This window comes from Diospyros lotus, chromosome 9 (assembly GCF_014633365.1).
Source record: "Diospyros lotus cultivar Yz01 chromosome 9, ASM1463336v1, whole genome shotgun sequence".
Lineage (NCBI taxonomy): Eukaryota > Viridiplantae > Streptophyta > Magnoliopsida > Ericales > Ebenaceae > Diospyros > Diospyros lotus.
The window spans coordinates 8,722,299-8,740,749 of NC_068346.1; the positions used below are offsets into that span (position 1 = coordinate 8,722,299).

General features: G+C 34.1%; 1 protein-coding gene across 2 annotated transcripts; it reads right to left on the bottom strand.

Annotated features, from left to right (window-relative positions):
* Positions 1–1,134: 1,134 nt before the first annotated feature.
* Positions 1,135–7,430, bottom strand: LOC127810641 (cysteine-rich receptor-like protein kinase 43). Of its 2 annotated transcripts, XM_052350212.1 has the most exons (7): positions 7,257–7,430; positions 6,998–7,137; positions 6,163–6,373; positions 2,672–2,906; positions 2,400–2,550; positions 1,459–1,837; positions 1,135–1,349 (listed from the first exon to the last, which is right to left on the bottom strand). In XM_052350212.1, exons 1-7 carry the CDS (start codon positions 7,312–7,314, stop codon positions 1,267–1,269), a joined length of 1,257 nt encoding a protein of 418 aa, XP_052206172.1. In that variant the 5' UTR covers positions 7,315–7,430; the 3' UTR covers positions 1,135–1,266. The 2 variants fall into 2 exon arrangements, with proteins under 2 accessions (XP_052206172.1, XP_052206174.1); XM_052350214.1 differs by having other exon boundaries at positions 1,135–1,837; positions 7,257–7,428.
* Between the last annotated feature and the right edge of the window lie 11,021 nt (positions 7,431–18,451).

An 18,451-nucleotide genomic window follows, 5' to 3' on the forward strand; every position in this document is an offset into this window, starting at 1 on the left:
TTTCATCGGCCAATTCAACTTTTTTTTATTTTTTGGATTACGCCTTATTACTGGCGTCCTCAACCACCCCACCCCTAAAGTTACACTGAGAATGTAAATTGAGGGATGTGCCCAAGTGATCAGGGTGGTAGGCCTAAGCACCACTAATATTACTCCTAAGGTCCTCCCTAAAAGGAAGTATTTTGCTTTCCTCAAGAATCGAACCCACACTAGGAATCTCCAGGCAAGTTTTTCAACTTACCCCTTTACCATTTGGCTATGTCTCTGGGGGCCAGCCAATTCAACTTTGCCTATATTTGTTTAGGGGTGTATCGGATCCAGCCTAACCTTAAATTTGTATGATATTCTATTAGTGAACCCAAATATTAGATTATCATTGTGGCAGGTTAAGATGAGTATAATTTTACCATAGATGAATTTAGACGAAGATAAAATCATTAAAGTAGATTTTTATTGATGAATGCGAAATGATTAAGCTTAATAAAAATATGTTAAGTCTAATTTTATTGTTTATACTTTAAGTATTACTGAAAATATTCACTACAATAAGCGTTGAGTGAATTTTAATTGGTATTTTCCGTGGTGTAGATTTAGTTAGTATTCATTAGAGATTAATTTTTCATAATTTCGTTAGAAGAAAGAATTATAAATAATTCAATATTTGAATTTCGTGTTAATGTGAAACTTATTATATTTGTAACTTGAAATTTAAATTTGATTGTGAATGAGACTTCAAATTTGACTGTAATTGAGGTACATTTATAATTGAATATTTATCTTCTTCGTGACTCATCTTTTAATTAAAATATAAATTTGTTTAAATCCTTTTTTGTATACATTTATAGATGAATAATAAATCTATAAATATGTATCCAATACTATGAAATTATTATAATTATATCACTATTATTGTTCTAATATCATCTTAATAATATTTTATTCTTTCTTTTGGTAACTTTTCCTAATTTGAGTTTTACATATTAAATTTCTACGTTCGTTTGTTAATTAATAATTTATTTTCAATCCAAAATCATAACAAATCTCAAGAGTCTATCAATCCGTGTTTCTTTGCAGAATGATTCCCCTATTCTATTTGCCATAAATGCCTTATATACTGAATCAACAGGCGAAATGTTACTAGCAATAACGGTTTTAACCATTTTTATTAATTCTAAATAATGGGACAAATTCTCAACATATATATCTTACATACTGCCCTCCTAACTAGTGAATGCACCTTTGTCTTCATCGAAGATACTGCCAGCATCAAAATGCACATACTGCCCTCCTACCTAGTGAATGCACCTTTGTGTTCATCGAAGATACTGCCAGCATCAAAATGCACATATCTACATGGAAAGGAAAAAGAAGAAAATGAAATGCAAGCCTATTCTACACAAAGAATATGCAAAAATCTCCCAGGAGGAGCGGCAGCCTAATCCTCACTTGGACGTTTACCATGAGGGTCTAATATGGGGCTCAAAAGATACCCCGGCGTGCTGACGGTTGCCGTGGCACTCTGGCTGCAGCTATTGGAGGTTGATCCAAACGTCTGGGAGTCACCGGAAGTTCCAGCTGTGGAGGACGATAGATTGGGGCGCCGACCTCTCCTGTATCTAGAACCTGGGTATCCTGGCCTCGATGGTTCTTTTAGGGTGCCATGCTTCTTCGACAGCATCACCACCACTTGATTCATATCAGGTCGTTCTTGGGGATCGGATTGCGTGCACAGCAACCCGATCTGTACGCAAAGCGCTACCTGATCAGGGTCTGCTGACGATGCCAGTGTCTTATCCATGATCTCCAAGCTCTTGCCTCTCTTGAATTGCTTGTATGCCTGCATTAACATGAACATATAACCTCGATATCTAAGCAACATGGTCAAGGGATGGCTCCATACGATTCAGATTAGCGGGTAAATATCAATGTTAGATTTTTTTCTCAAATTGGCATGTTATATGTATTTTTCCTGCTCTTCCTTCTGATTAGAACACAATTTGGCATCAAATTCGGCAGCAGAAACTAAATTTATTCATCATTAATTTCACCAAAGTGACATGGAACAGTTACGAGGTTTCATCAACAAAAAAGTAGCAGAGATTTTCTTGATTCAAAGATGTCATTGTCATAGTCATGACGTTTTCATGAAAGATCTAGTTTTGAAGTTTCGACCCAGACCTTAAATTTTCCTGCAAAAAGTCCCGGCAGGGTGAAAAGTCAGCTTGAAACAGCTGTTCTGCCATCCATTTCTTGTTTCAAGTACAGATACATATGAATCCAAAATTGGTCATTGTAGGCAGCTAAGGTCCGGTAGTCAACAATGAGCTCCGGACAAATGAAAGTAAAAGAAAAAGTAATCACACAAAAATTATGTTGAAGAAGATGGATCAAGTGTTTACCCATTCCAGTAGATTTGGAGAACCCCCGCTGTGGTTGAAAGTAGAGTTCTTCTGACCACTAATCAATTCCAAAACCACAACTCCAAAGCTGAATACATCTGCCTTTCGGGTGAGGTGTCCATGCATGACGTACTCAGGAGCCATATACCCACTAATTAAAAGTACAATCATCCATCAGTATCCACAACAATTGAGTTCAATGGAATTCTAAAATTAAATGCATTTTCTTTTCACAGTAACTGAATAAGAGAAGTTAGATGCTTCGAACATACTTGGTACCAGCTACACGGGTATTTACATGCGTTTCGCCTTCAGGGAAGAGACGAGCCATGCCGAAATCAGCAATTTTTGGGACCCACTTCTTGTCTAGTAGAATATTGCTGGCCTTGATATCACGGTGGATGATCACACTGTGTGAGTCTTCATGAAGATAAAGTAAGCCTCGGGCAACACCCGCAATTATGTCATACCTCCGTGTCCAATCAAGCACCTTCTGCTTACCAGTCTCTGCATTTCAAGGTAATTGCAAGTAGCATCAGTATCCCCATTAATCACATCAAACTTACTATTGCAGTACATTAGAATATCCACATCCATTGTAATGGCATTTTGCAAACAAAAAATTTTGAAAATGAACTGGAAATCTCAGTGGAAGGTAATAGCGGAAAAGCGCTAGCCAAGGATGAAAATGGTGATATTTACTAAACCCGCTCTAAGAATTTGATAGAGATAGAATTTAGGGGGAGGAAACCTGCTGAATTGCAGTGAAGAAGAGAGGAGAAAAACTGTAAAGGAAGATTCACGAGAGAGATTTAGTTTTCTTAATTCTTCATAATGGTTAGTACAAATCAAAGGCCTATTAAATAGACTAAAACAAATCCACTAAGCTAAAAAATAGGAAAGCACTAACAACAAATCAACTAACTAATATTATCTAACAGAATAAGCAAACTGAATTCAAATAAATGGATTAACCCACGTAGCCACCATGCCTATAATTTATTTTGACAAGTCAATTAACCAACAACCAACGGAAGTAAATCCCAGCCTTCTTCTGCGTGCAGCCATAATGATTGTATCATTCTCCCCCACTCAGATTATCCTTGTCCGTAAGAATGAAGTCCGGTATGTCTTCAAGCATGAGTAGTTGAGGTCTTGACATCGATGTCTGGAAAGGAATTTCTCACCATAGAAATAGTATTGGCATTTTTCTCTGTGCTCTCGGGCTTCTTGGCTCATAATTCCTTTGAAAGAACTAGCATTGTTAATGGCGTCCGTGCTAGTCTTAAGCACAGGTGGGGAACCCAAAATTCCTGCTGTGTTGTTGTTCCCTGACTTAGGTGGAGTGCTGAAGGAACTATCCCCTTTTATTTGCAAGCTATTGCGTTCTTTAACCAGTCAGGTCACCCCAATAGCATCAATTAGCGAGCGGGGTTGTTTGATTTTGACGTCTAACCTAATTTCATCTTTGAGGCCTGCGACAAAACAACCGATTAAAAATGTTTCCGGTAGGCCATCGACTCAGTGGGAGAGCTTCTCGAACTCTTCTTGATACGCAGAAATGGTGGTGAGTTGCTTGAGTCTAGTGAGGGCTTCGGAGGGGTCCTCATAATCAGTTGGACCGAAACGAAGCAGTAAAGCTTTGGTGAATTCCTCCCAGGTGAGTGGTCCATGAAATTTTGTCACCCACCGGTGCCATTGTAGGGCGATGTCCTCTAAATGGAAGGAGGCTAACTGAACTCGTTTGCCAGGCTCAATGCTTTGAAACTCAAAGTATTGTTCTGCCAGACCCAACCCAATGGATCTTCACCACTGAATTTTGGAAAGAACAGTTTAAGGTGTTGATGGGGGCGGTCATTGGTGTTGTTTGTTTGAGAAGAACCTTCAACTGCGAAGGGATTGGTTTCGGTTTGGCGAGTGGTTGGGCTGGATGAGTGCCAGAGAGCTTGAAGCTCGGTTAACACCGTTTGCAGGGTGGCATGAATTTGATCGATGTTTGACTCATGTCGGGCTAACATTTCGTGAACTTCATTACGAAATTCAGCATTAGTTTTGCTACGAGTGTCCATGGTCAGAACTATGCTCTAATACCAAATGATAGAGATAGAATTTAGGGGGGGAGGAAACCTGCTGAATTGCAGTGAAGAAGAGAGGAGAAAAACTGTAAAGGAAGATCCACGAGAGAGATTTAGTTTTCATAATTCTTCAATATGGTTAGTACAAATCAAAGGCCTATTAAATAGACTAAAACAAATCCACTAAGCTAAAAAATAGGAAAGCACTAACAACAAATCAACCAACTAATATTATCAAACAGAATAAACAAACTGAATTCAAATAAATGGATTAACCCACGTAGCCACCATGCCTATAATTTATTTTGACATAGTCAATTAACCAACAACCAACAGAAGAAAATCCTGGCCTTCTTCTGCGAGCAGCCATAATGATTGTATCAGAATTTTCATCACATCAATCTAAACTATTTCAAGGGGGTGAATAAGACATACCCACTACAGACAAATCGTCATTTATATTTGACAAGACCAACTAATCTCTGCTATATTCCCATGTTAGAATTGGTTCACTTTCTTCTTCTCATTAGCTCAGAAAATTGTTTTTCCTTCAAGTTATGAATTCCTCAAGGGAAGAAGTCAAGTAGCGTTTCTTAAGGATGGTGATTAGGTGACCAAAGAATAAACACCGTCACTAATGATGCTTTCCCTCAAAAAATTTGTTAGCTTGGTTACACCTAATAATGTTTGAATTTGGTTCTCTCCTATTCTTGCCTGATATGAAAATTGCCAAATGTAAATGTTGGAGAAGATAAAAGACAAAGGAAGATTGGTTTAAAGCTATGGACGAGTAGATAAGGAGATACAACTGGTGTGAGAAAAGATCAGAACAAATTCAAACTGAGAGGATAAATGGAAGAAAGGATGAGGCAGATCTCAAAAACAGATAAGGGAATCCAAGTTTAAATTCATTCAGATTTGTAAAGTAGCATGTTCAAATTTGTCGTAATCTATTCCTGTAATTTAGGAGAGTTTTTATGATATTTTTGTATATATAATTCATCATTAAGATCAATGGAATGACGGAGGAACATTCATAGTTCTCCTATTCATTTTTCAGTAAATGACAAGCAAAATGTAATAGTCCTTGCTGATAGCATGATGTAAAATGTGCATGCCATGTTTTGACAAGCAACTTACAGTCTACAAATTTGGACACCTAATGAAATTCAGTTCATTGTATCAGACAAGTGACCAGAGAAAATTCATTTTAGACCTTGTGATATTATCATTCTTAAGTTGGATAACTGCTTAGCTCTTGCATACAAACCACCCGTTATTCAATTCTCCTTTTTCCTCGGAAGAGAGGGAAGGCCAGATGGAACGGGGTCGAACTATTAAAGCTGTGAGCGGAACTCAAATCCAAGTTTCTGGTAAAATGGTAAATCAGCCAACATGTTTCACCAGATAATATCTTCAATCCCTAAATATCTATGTGATCAAATGGATTGGGCCCAATTCAGGTACCTTAAATCTCACTGCATCCACCTATTTATTCAATTGATGAGCAAACACATTGATCGAAACCCAGCACCAATCCAAGGCTACAAAAATTAAATGCGAAATCATTGATTGCATGATTAAGAACATTGAATTCAATCATGGGTACCGAAATTTGAGTTCCATTCAGCCAAAGGAGTGAATGTTCATCAAAATAAATAAATAAATATGAGCAGCATAGGACTTACTGAAGAGAAGCTTGTCGAGGCTCTCATTAGCCACGTACTCATACACCAGCAACTTCTCTGGACCATGTGCACAATAACCCAACAAATTCACTACATTCCGGTGCTGCACACGCGCCAGCAACTTCGCCTCATTCGTGAACTCTTTCCTCCCCTGTCTCGAGCTCTGTGAAAGCTTCTTCACTGCAATCTCTCTTCCATCCTCCAATTTACCCTACGTAGCCCAAAAACCCAACAATTATATACACAACCCAAGTACAAATAGGGTTATCCTGTATTCGGCTCTCCAAGCCTTGCCTCAGACCCAAAAACGGAAGACCAATTAACAGTATGCCGATGTTGATAAAAGATCTATTATATGGAGATTGAAAAGCAAATTGGAAATACATCTTTCATGCTGTTATACAGTGCACATCCGTTGCAAGGCGTGGTTTTTGCAGCCATATGGACAGTTTACACCATAAACTACGAACACCATATCGTATGAGCTATGACCTGATACAAACCTAAACATACTCAATATAAGCTTGCATGCCACCAGTTTGTCCTTGCCACACTGACAAATATCACAATTTTCCGATCATGCTAGCCTATGCTGAATAGTTATGGTATTTTAGTTGGTTTCTTTTTTGATCTAAAATTAGATTTATAACATGTTAAGTAAAAATAAATTTGGCTTGTTTTAAATCATAAAAAGTGTTCTATATTTCTACTTCTCTTTACATATATGCATATTTATTTCTGGTACAAAATAAAATTAACTCAAGTGACACGATCGCGGAAGCATGGATGAAATTGTAAACATGAATGGAATGGAACTGGGTGGTTATTGCATTACCTTGTAAACAGGGCCAAAGCCGCCTTCGCCGAGCTTGTGATTAGGGTGGAAATTCTTGGTGGCAGAAACCAGGGTTTCGAAAGGGATTTGCTTCTGTTCTTGGGCGGCAATCTTCTGCAAGTCTTCTTCCTTGTTTCCGTCTGATCAATCGCCAAATCAAAAACCCATCAAAAACAGAGACTGAAATTCCGAAACCCACATCACAAAATTCAAGAACGGGAAGGGGAGGGGGGATTGAAGAAAAAAAGAGCAAACAAACCTCTCCTGGGCTTGAAGAGCCTGAGGAGGTGCTGAATGAAGCTCCCTGAGTTGGACATGACTTGCTATGAGAACTCCATGAAATGGAAATTGCGATCGATTTGATCTTTGTACGCTTCTATATCTCCGCGTGTGAACGCTGAAGATGGGCCCTCTCTCTCTCTCTCTCTCTCTCGTTGCGTGCGTAAGCGTATTCGACTTGACCTGCTGTCCAGGGCAGACAGGAACAGAAGGGCCGTGTTGACTCTAAGGGCAGACTTCTCAAGTTGCTTCCAGCCATCAAATGTTTCTGTTTCCCTTCGCTCGCAAAGGTAATTTTGCTTGCGCGCGTGTTTGGAAATTATAAATTAAATTCCCGTGCATTACCATTTGCGTGTTTTTCTTCTTCAACAATTCCACACCTGAACCTGAAAAACCCAAAACAGTTTCCCTACTAATCATATTTCAACAAGTATTTTTTTTCAACCATTTTTAACACTTGAAAATTTATAATTTATTTTTTAAAAAAAAATTAACAACACTTTTTTTTTTATAAACTTATTAATTATTTTTTAAAATTTATAAACATTTTCAAAATTATACTTTGTAAATAAATATTATTAATTTTTTTAAACATAATTATCAATTTTATAAGCATCCAAACAAAATATAAAAATACTATGTTGAAATGTGTATTCGCAACAAAGAAACAGAGTTCGGAGCCTCAGAAGAAGTTGGACCAAGTCAAAGGCATCCCATGTTGTCAGCAATACGTAGTTGTCTGTTTCATCTTCACCCACGTCACGTCACCAGCGTCTGTATAAAATTAAGAAGGAAATGATTGTCAACATAAAAATAATATTTTATGTGATGTATGATTTAGTGAAAAGTTAAAAAGAAATATTCTATCCCAACTCTCTTTTTTTTTTTTTCTCCCAGTCAGCCCTCATGTGATTTTAAAAAAATATTATCCAGTCAATATAATATTTATCTAATACAAACAAATACGTGAAAGAATAGACTTGATCCGGTCTTCAACCCCCTATTAATCTACATCGAGCAAATTCGACATGAACAATTAAATAAAATTATGTTATTTTTTATTATTTATGTAATCTTCGATGATGATCATAAATATTTAGATTTTATTTTTAATGTAATTTTTAAATTAAAATTTAACTTTTGAGTCAAAATATAATTATATATATATGTTGTAATGATTATATAAAGTGGAGACAGATATACTATTTTAATCATAATTATGACTAAAAGAAAAATAATAATATTTAAACATTAATTTTAATTATATAATTTAAAAAATGAAAAAAAAATAAGATAAATATTTTATTTTAAATATAAAATAAGATTATTATAATTAAAATAATCTTTGTCACTGAAAAGTGCAAGGACAAGAGTAGCTAACCTTTTTTGAGGGGAGTAGCTTGCAAAAGGCTAGTAGGTTAATTGATTTTTTTTAATTTTTTTCTTGGGTAAATTGACTTTTCAAACTGATGGGCGGGCAAGGTACAGATAGGGACAGGGATGGTGGAACGCCTAGTCAGCATGGGACTGCGCTCTCTCTCTCTCTCAATTGGTTGGCCTGGCCGGGGGGTTAAAAGTCTTTAATAGAAGATTAGGGGTAAACTATTTTTTTTACGGGAAAGCAGAGATAGATAGAGATTATGTCCTATCACAATTTGGCGTGACTCGTCCCTGCACTACCCCAATTTTTTATTTTTAATTTGCCTGGGTGTCCGAACTTGGTCCGGCAAATTTTTAAAGAGAGATGGCCTTCTCCCTTTATACAAAATTTAAATCTTTTAACAAATTTCTATACTAATTTAAATCTTGATATTTTATATAAAATTTTAAGTATTTTATTACTGTACTATACCCATGGAACTACTCCATCTTTTTTTAGATATATGTGTAGCAAACAAATTACTTACTTTTAAATTAATTTTATTTTATAATTTGTAAATATTAAAAAGTTACTTATTCATCGACAATTAAGAATTTTTGACTCTCGCTCCATCCTTAAAGCATCTCCAATGTTGGATACCAAATTGGACAATGGATTACACCAAAAATTTTAACACCATTTTAGTGTTGTCTCTAATGTTGGACATCAAATTGGTAAAAAAGAAAATCTTTAAAAAATATTTTATAGATAAATATTTAATAAATATTAATAGTATAATATAATTAAAAATAATTAGTCATATTTTATAAAAAAAATTAAAAATTATAGTCATAATGTTTTAAATTTTTTTCAAAATATGTTATTTTAATTAATTTTTTTACTAAATTTTTAATTAATTATTTTTGTCTAACTTTTATCAAATTAATTGTTTATCCACCTAATTATTTATCCGTCTCATTTTTTAACTAATATTTTAAATCAAAGAAACTATTTTTCCTAGTATTTTGGAGGAAGCGGATCATCAAATTCATTTGACCAGTATTTTGGTGGTTATGGATGAAATGGAGATTATCTTCTGAATTTTTAAATGGTACTTTAGAATTAAGAATAGAAAGTATTTTATTTTTAAGCCATGTTGTTGTTTTATTTTAAGCTTTTCTTTCTATTTTCATCATGTATTTTTAATTTAAGTTAATAGAAAAATTATTGCTTTTCATTATATTATTGAATTTTTGCATTAAGAATATTTTCTTTCTATTAAGTAATTATTAAAATACAAAAATTCATATACATAAACAAAAATATTTCATTTTATATTAACATGGTATTTATAAAATATATTAAATATTTTAAAATATATTCAATATTATGCTCATTTTATAGATCTTAATAAAATATTTTCGCCGGTATATATTTTTTATAATAATCTAATTTATATTTTTAATTATTAATCAAAATATACAAATATAATAAAAGTGATAAAGTATATAAAGGGAATAAGTTATTTTGAAGTTATACAAAGGGGTAAAATTGAAAATAAAATGAAAAAAAAAATTGGTATCGGTGAATAGTATAACACCAAATTTGATGATTAAAAATTATGCCCAACACTATTTTAGTGTATTCATTGAAACAATTTCAACACCAAATTTGATAATTAAAAGTTATGCCCTAACACCATTTTAGTGTATTCATTGGAGACAATTTATATGCCAAATTACAATTAGCGTTGCAATTTGCACTCCGTTGGAACTGCTCTTATGGAGGTTGGGTTGGGATTCAACTTTAATATTTTCAGTGTACGAGGCGAGATGCAAAATGCTTAAGTCATAAATAAAGTAAGTGGTCCTATGTTATGTCCTTGTCCCATTACTACCCCAGGCAGTGGTGGTATTATATTAATTTAAGGCAACACTAGTTGGTAGAATTTGAATCATAAATTAAATAAAATTTACATTTTATCATATTGTTTTTGTCTAAAATGGTACATATGAATCAATATGATACAATATTGATAAATATAGTGTACTGTAATTGACAACATTATTAGTTTAGGTAACTATATTTGTATTAAAAGAAGAACTTTAGAATTCATGTTAGATATTATTTTACATGTTATAATAAGGACTAATTAGAATCCATTTCTAAGTAATCTAAGTGAATCTTTTTTTTTTTAATGTAGATAAAAAATTTATTAAACAAAAATCAACATAAAAGCGTCTAAATCGTGAGCAAGGGCATCCCCACACAAAATGAAGAAAAAGACAATACAACAACAACAACAACAAATGTTGCTCGAACACAAGGCAGTAACCTAAAACAAAATAGGCCTCAAACGAACGAGGCAAAAACAACAAGAAACAGAGAAAATACATTGGATGAAACAAAAGCATCAATGCATACTCTCGCAAAAGACAGGAGTGAGAGAAAATTGCATCAGCACCCTGAAAGAAGTAGAACCTTCAAAACTCAAAGCCACCCACCGCCAAGAACACCCCCATTCCATTATAAAGGTTGAAACATAAGCAAACTGTAAGATACTAGGCTGGTGACCTAGGGAAGGAAGGAACTGGCTAGACGAGAACTACCAACAGAGCCACATAACACCCCCAAAGGGGAGGGGGAAAATCGTTAATTCCTCAAGCCTTTTCTCGCTAAAGACAACCCCTATTCCACTATGAAATTTGAAGTAGGAGCAAATTGTCAAACTCTAAGATACTAGGCTAGGTGACTCAGCAGAGGGAGGGAAACTTGTCAAGTGGAACCACCAGTAAACCATAAATACGGCAAAGAAAGAAAAAGGAAAATGAGATAAAAAAAAAAAAATAGAGGGGGGGAGGGAGGGCAAGAAAATGCATGTGATGTAGAGACCATTGAGATAATGGATCTCAAAGACAGGCGCCAATAGGAAATCAGGGGACAAACGAGCCCTGACCAGCCAGGAGCCTCAAAAAATGCAGCAGAGCACAACTGTGAAGGAAAGGGGAATAAGGGATAGTAACCAACTGCAACCACATGACACACTAAACTTGATGTGGCAACTGGGATGCAAACTACTCCTTATCCCTAAAACATCATTTATTTCGCTCTCGCCATATGAAATAAATCAAAGCCTGCAAAACTAACCAGGTAGGTGTCAATTAAATGAAATAATCTTTTGACAGCGTGCATTTCGACTAAAATTTATAAGTGATGTTGGGGCACATCTCTGTTAATTAAATTTCTTTTATTCTTTAAGTATAATCAACAACAATCATGTTGTTGTCGACTAATGTGCTAAGTTAGTTGACAAAAAGCCGACCCTAGTCGACTATATGCTCTTTTTAAAATTAAATCTGTTAACAACACCTTAGTGTCTGTCGACTGTACCCTAATTTTTTCAACGTAATAGTCGATAAAGCTATTCATCCCTGTCGACTATCTAAGTCAGAATACGCTAAAGCCCGGGCGTCCGTTGATTTGCTTAAAAGCCCTATATATATGTCCTTTTGCATTTGGTCATTTGCGATTTCATCCAAGCCCTAAAATATTTTTGTGTTTTCTAAGTGCTGATTTATCCAAATCGTCCTTCTACTCTCACTCGACTCTATCCATTGCTCATTTTCTCGGCCATATCCCATGGCTTCTCTTGCTTTCTCTCTCTCGATTGCATCTTTTTCCATCACTCTCAATGGCACGAATAAAGAATTCGGGCAAGGACAAAGGGAAAGGAAAGCAACCGACCTCTTCAAGTCGTCCTCCATCTCAACCTAGGCGATGTAGTAGAAAGAAAGAATAGATCCTTACAAGAAATGGCTAGAACAATGCTTTGTGATAAAAATCTTCCTAAATATTTTTGTGCAAAGGCTGTTCATACTGTTTGTCACATTCTAAATAGAATTTCAATAAGACCAATATCGAAAAAGATTCCCTATGAACTATTCAAAGGAAGAAAGCCTAATATAAGTCATTTTCATGTTTTTGGTAGCACTTGCTATATTCTCAATAATGGAAAAGAATTTCTAGGTAAATTTGATGCTAAAAGTGATGAAGGTATATTTTTAGGATACTTATCTCAAAGTAAAGGTTATAGGGTATTCAACAAACGAACCCTAGTGGTAGAGGAAACAATTCAAGTAATAGTTGATGATATAAGCATTGAAGTTCCAAAACTTAGAGAAGATGGTGAAATTGAAGTAACCCAAAATTTTGAAAGACTTTCAATAAAGCAAAATGAATCAAATACTCAAGATAGTGACCCTTTTAAAGGAGAACAAGAGCATCAAGTAGAAAAAGAACCAACATTTCCAAGCAAAAGGAAATATGTCAAAAAGAATGAAATCATAGGAGATCCATCCAAAGGCATTAGAACGAGATCATCCATTAGAAATGAATGCCAATATGCTGTCTTCCTATCTCAAGTTGAACCCAAAAATATCAAAGAAGCTTTAGAAGATGAAAATTGGATTATAGCCATGCAAGAAGAATTAAATCAATTTGAAAGAAGTGGGGTTTGGAAATTAATGCCAAAACCAAAAGATTATCCAGTTATAGGCACAAAATGGGTATTTAAAAAAAATGGATGAAAATGGTGTAGTAACTAGAAACAAAGCAAGGCTAGTGGCTCAAGGTTATAGCCAAGAAGAGGGTATTGACTATGATGAAACTTATGCCCCTATTGCTAGGTTAGAAGCCATAAAGATGTTGTTAGCTTTTGCCTGTAACAAAAACTTCAAGATATATCAAATGAATGTTAAGAGTGCTTTCTTAAATGGGTATATCAATGAAGAAGTTTATGTAGAACAACCTCTCAGTTTTGAAAATCACAAGTATGAAGACCATGTGTTCAAATTGTCTAAAGCCTTATATGGTATAAAACAAGCCCCTAGATCATGGAATAAGAGGCTTAGTAAATTTCTCTTAGATAAATGATTTAAAAGAGGACAAATAGATATAACCTTATTTATAAGAAGTCATGACAAGGATATTCTACTAGTTCAAATCTATGTGGATGATATCATATTTGGATCTACAAAATAAGTCTCTATGTGATCAATTTCAAATCTTATGCAAGGAGAATTTGAGATGAGCATGATGGATGAGTTAAAGTTTTTTCTAAGATTACAAATAAAACAAGAGAATGAGGGAATTTTCATTTCTCAGCAAAAATACATAAGAGACCTTCTCAAGAGGTTTGATGTTCAAGATTGTAAACCTATGGCTACACCTATGAGTAGTTCTCAAAGCCTAGATAAAGATGAGTTAGGGAAGACTGTAGATAACAAGTTGAAATAGAAGTATGATTGGCTCTTTACTTTATTTAACAACTAGTAAACCTGACATTATGTTTAGTGTGTGCTTGTGTGCTAGGTTCCAATCTAATCCCAAAGAATCACACTTGAAAGCAGTTAAAAGAATCTTAAGATACTTAAAAGGAACTGCAAATCTAGAGTTATTTTATGCAAAATCAAACAGCTTTGATCTAATAGCCTATACTGATGCTGATTATGATGGATGTAAAATAGATAGAGAAAGTACAAGTGGTTTATGTCAATTCCTAGGAAATTGCTTAGTATCTTGGTCAAGTAGGAAGCAAAATACAGTAGCTTTATCATCTACTAAGACTAAATATGTAGCAGCTGGTAATTGTTGTGCTCAAATATTGTGGATGAAATATCAGGTAGAAGATTATGGCATAAGACTTCAAAACATCCCCATAAAATGTGACAATACCAGTGCTATACCTTTAACAAGAAATCTAGTGTTTCATGCAAGAACTAGACACCTTGAAGTAAAACATCACTTCATTAGAGATCATGTTCAAAAATGAGACATAAATCTTGAATTCATAGATACTAGTCATCAAATAGCAGATATATTTATAAAGCCTCTTGGTAGAGAAAAGTTTGAATATTAGGGGAGTGAGATGAGGTTAATTATATCATAACTAACTATGTGTTATTTGAATTGTTGATTTGTTATTTTTTGTGATAAGGCCAGGCATTTAAGTCTAACCTATGAACTTCAAGAGAAAAATGCTGGACTTACCCCGATGGTGCGTTTTCACGCAAAACGAGGCTCTTTGATGCTAAAACTAAGACAACGAAAACTCCAAATCCAAAACTGATTGCACAGGGACCTAGATCTCGAATTTATAGGAATTTACAAAATTCTTCCCAATTTTTTTGATGTTACACGAGCCTCCATGCGTCGCCCAAAGCTCCGAACACGCGCCTCCTTCCACACGTGTTGTTTCTTCTTCCTTCGGCAGTTCGCCGGACTGGTGCGACTCGCCTGGTTTTTTCATGATTTCTCCCTCCTCGAACTCTGTTTTGCCCCCCGTTTGAACCTACACCTTCCTATTTTTTCCCTCTACCGGATAATAGCTTAAAATCGGTCGATTGGATCCATTTATTGAATGCTCAAAATGATTTTCCAGCGAAGCTCATTTTTCTGACAAGGCTTCGGATCTCCCTCATCTCTCAACCAAAATGGCTCAAATTGCACAGAAACGAAGCTTGAGACATGGGCAACAAAAGCCCCTTATCCAATGCTCTCAATTCGTTCACAAACTCACCGATTTACAAAATTAATTTTCTTCCTCTTCTCGGCCACTTCTATTTATAGGCCTTCCGAGCTTCCAAACACTCAAGGCTTGCACAAGCGACCCCTCTGAGGCTTCTACTGCCCTTGGATTGACCTAATCTCTCCAAAATCTGACCACAAAATAACCTTTTGGTGCTTCCAAAATCCGACAGAAAGCTTGGTCGGAAATCATCAAATTCCGACCACCTCGTGCCCTATTGTCGACCCAAACCCGACCCAAAGGCATCCCCAACCCAGTTGGCTCCATTCCCCATGGTCGATAGGCGCTGGTCGGCGACTTGCAGCTGCTGGTCATCCATGGCGGATTGGTTCCCTCCACAAGTTTGAAATATTGCACTTTCACCCCACTTAATTTTGTGTCTTATGCCTTGGCCCATTTTCAAAAAGCCCTTGAACTTTCTAATATTTCCATTGAGTCCCTCAAGTCCTAAAAACTTTCATTCCTTCTCGGAAGATTTCAAAAACTCACCATCTCGACCTCCCTCTGGCTAATTCGGTAAACTGCACTTTGGCCCGAATCTTTGTTTTGGCCTCAAACCCTTTCGTTTCTTCCAAAAACCATTGAAGGGTTGCTCTACATACCAAATATGAATACCCTCAGAGTTCCATTGACTTTTCGGAAGCCCCCTACAATAACTTGGTTTTACAGTCTATCTCGTAGCTGCATTTTTAACTGTACTGAAAACTATTCCCGACCCAAATTCTTTCGATGCCATAAATCATATCTCAATTTACTCGACACTGCCATATCATTTTCTTTAGGCATCTCAGCTCCAGGGTACTCCCGATAGTCGATTCGGTCAATTCCTCAGGCTATTCTAATACCTATTTTCCTCAAAATTCGATTTTTTTAATAAAATACTATTTCTTATATAACCTAACGTTCTCGGGTATTACAGCTTCAAGAACACTAGGTTTACATGTTATAACAAGGACTAATTAGAATCCATTTCTACGTAAACAGTAAATCTTATAGACCTGTAATTTAATTTTCTTATTTAAAATCTTTATAACTTAAATTTCATAGTTGGTGAACTTTTTATTCGACCTCTAATTTAATTTTCTAATTTAAAATCTCTACAACTTATTTTTTACAATGAGTGAATCCTTCCAAATAATATACAAGCTAAATCATGATATCTTATTTATCTAAAACAGCTATTTCTTTGTTTTTTTGTTTTTGGAGAAAACATTGTTGTTTTAGAAATTCTCATTGAAACACGAAAACAATTTGGAATGCTATTTTAACATTTATAAATTTTTTCCCATTTCAAAAACACTAAAAACAGCTTGAAATCTGTTTTGGGTTGTTTCTATAATTTGAAAAACGTTTGGGGCCGTTTCGCAAATGACATAATATGGCTAGAAATGCATTTTCGGCAACCCAATATCACGAATCCTAAAATTCCCTATCTTTTTTTAGTGTTCTTCTTCTTCTTCCTTCAGTGCTTTGTTTTTGAATCTCGAAGTTCCCTCTCTCGATCGTTAGAGCTTGCAGCTTCAGGTGCTTCCCTTAACGTCGTTGTTCCCTCACTTCTGATAGCCATTTCTTCTTACTGCTTCTCTTCGAAGATCGCCGATCGCCATTATTTTATCATCTGAACTCTCTCTTTCTCTAATGTTTTCTACAACACTCTCTCAAGAACATTTCTGGATTCACGAATTTTTTTAAAATCCTACCATTCGATTGATTCGACTATATTTTCACTGTGAAAATGGCTCAAATCTACAAGGAGGTAATTTTTTTAGTTTTATTAGTAACTTTTGTAACAAAATCCATTGATATATATATATATATACACACACACACATGTATTTGGGTCTTTGGCTGAAAAGTTTAACCTAGATCTACAAAGATTTGACCGTTAGATCTTACTGGTATTTGGATATGTTGGTCGTTAGGAGTGAGAGTGTCAGGTGGTTGCCTCTGATCACTGGAAACCACCAATCACCTTAGCCCATGGCGATTTGCAGTGTGCTTTCTATTTTGGCCAAAAACTTAAAACCAAATCTACAGAAATCTAACTATTAAATATGACCCATTTTTGTGTATGTTGACCCCCTTGACATGACATTTTTAATGGTTGGCTCTAATTGTAAATATTATTGATGGTTATTTAAATGTATTGTGAATTTTATATTTATATTTATTTGAATGTATTTTGGAACTTATGTTTATTATTTATATTTGTTTGTATTATGTTTGAATTATTTTTTATAATTTTTTATATTAAAAATTATATTTATAAAAAAATTCTATATTTTTTTTAATTTATACTTCACTCTGCATTTCTGTTTTTTACTTTTTAAAAAAAATACTATTTTCTCGTTTTCATTTTGTATCAAAAACGTTTCTTGTTTTTATTTTTGTGTAATGTAGGAAACTCTAATCATTATTGAGTTTGAATTTAATTTAAAATATTTAGCATCATCATTTAATATAAGATAGGGGGAGAGGAAGGGAGGGGAGCAAATGATATTTTTCAGCAATCTTTATATATATAAAAGTAAGATTGTTTTGAAAAAAAAAAAATTCTCCCCAAAACTTGTATTAATGATTTGTAATTAATATTTATTGCATTAATAATTTAAATCTTTCAATTGCTTTGAAATAATAAATAGTAATAAAATTTTCCCCAAAAACTTGCATTAATGATTTGCATTTAGTACTTATTGCATTAATAATTTACATTTTGTAATTTGCATTAATAATTTAAATATTTTAATTGTTTTGAAATAATATGTATTAATTATTGTAAAATTAATAATAAATTTTAAATACACGAGTTTTTCAATACTAATAGGTTTTTCAATACATTATTATGTAAATATTAAATATTTAATTAATCTGTCTATCAATAAAAAATAAATACTATTTATGAGAAATATAAATAGACACTTAAACTATTAATTAAGTTACAGAAAATTGTTCATTTATATAAAATTCTATTTTTATATAATATAATATAAATATTATATATTATATATAATCTTTATATATATAAAAGTAGAATAGTCTTGAAAAAAGAAATTTCCTCCCAAAATTTGTATTAATGATTTACAATTAATACTTATTGCATTAATAATTTATATTTTGTAATTTACATTAATAATTTAAATCTTTCAATTGCTTTGAAATAATAAGTAGTAATAAAATTTTCCCCCAAAAGTTGTATCAATGATTTGCATTTAGTATTTATTGCATTAAT

Excerpts from the sequence above, each read along its gene's own strand:
- LOC127810641 (XM_052350212.1), bottom strand. The coding sequence starts at position 7,314 with ATGTCCAACTCAGGGAGCTTCATTCAGCACCTCCTCAGGCTCTTCAAG. Across the intron at positions 2,907-6,162 it reads CCTCGACAAGCTTCTCTTCA|AGACTGGTAAGCAGAAGGTG; the intron begins GTAAGTCCTATG and ends CTTGAAATGCAG. Across the intron at positions 1,838-2,399 it reads CTCCAAATCTACTGGAATGG|GCATACAAGCAATTCAAGAG; the intron begins GTAAACACTTGA and ends ATGTTAATGCAG.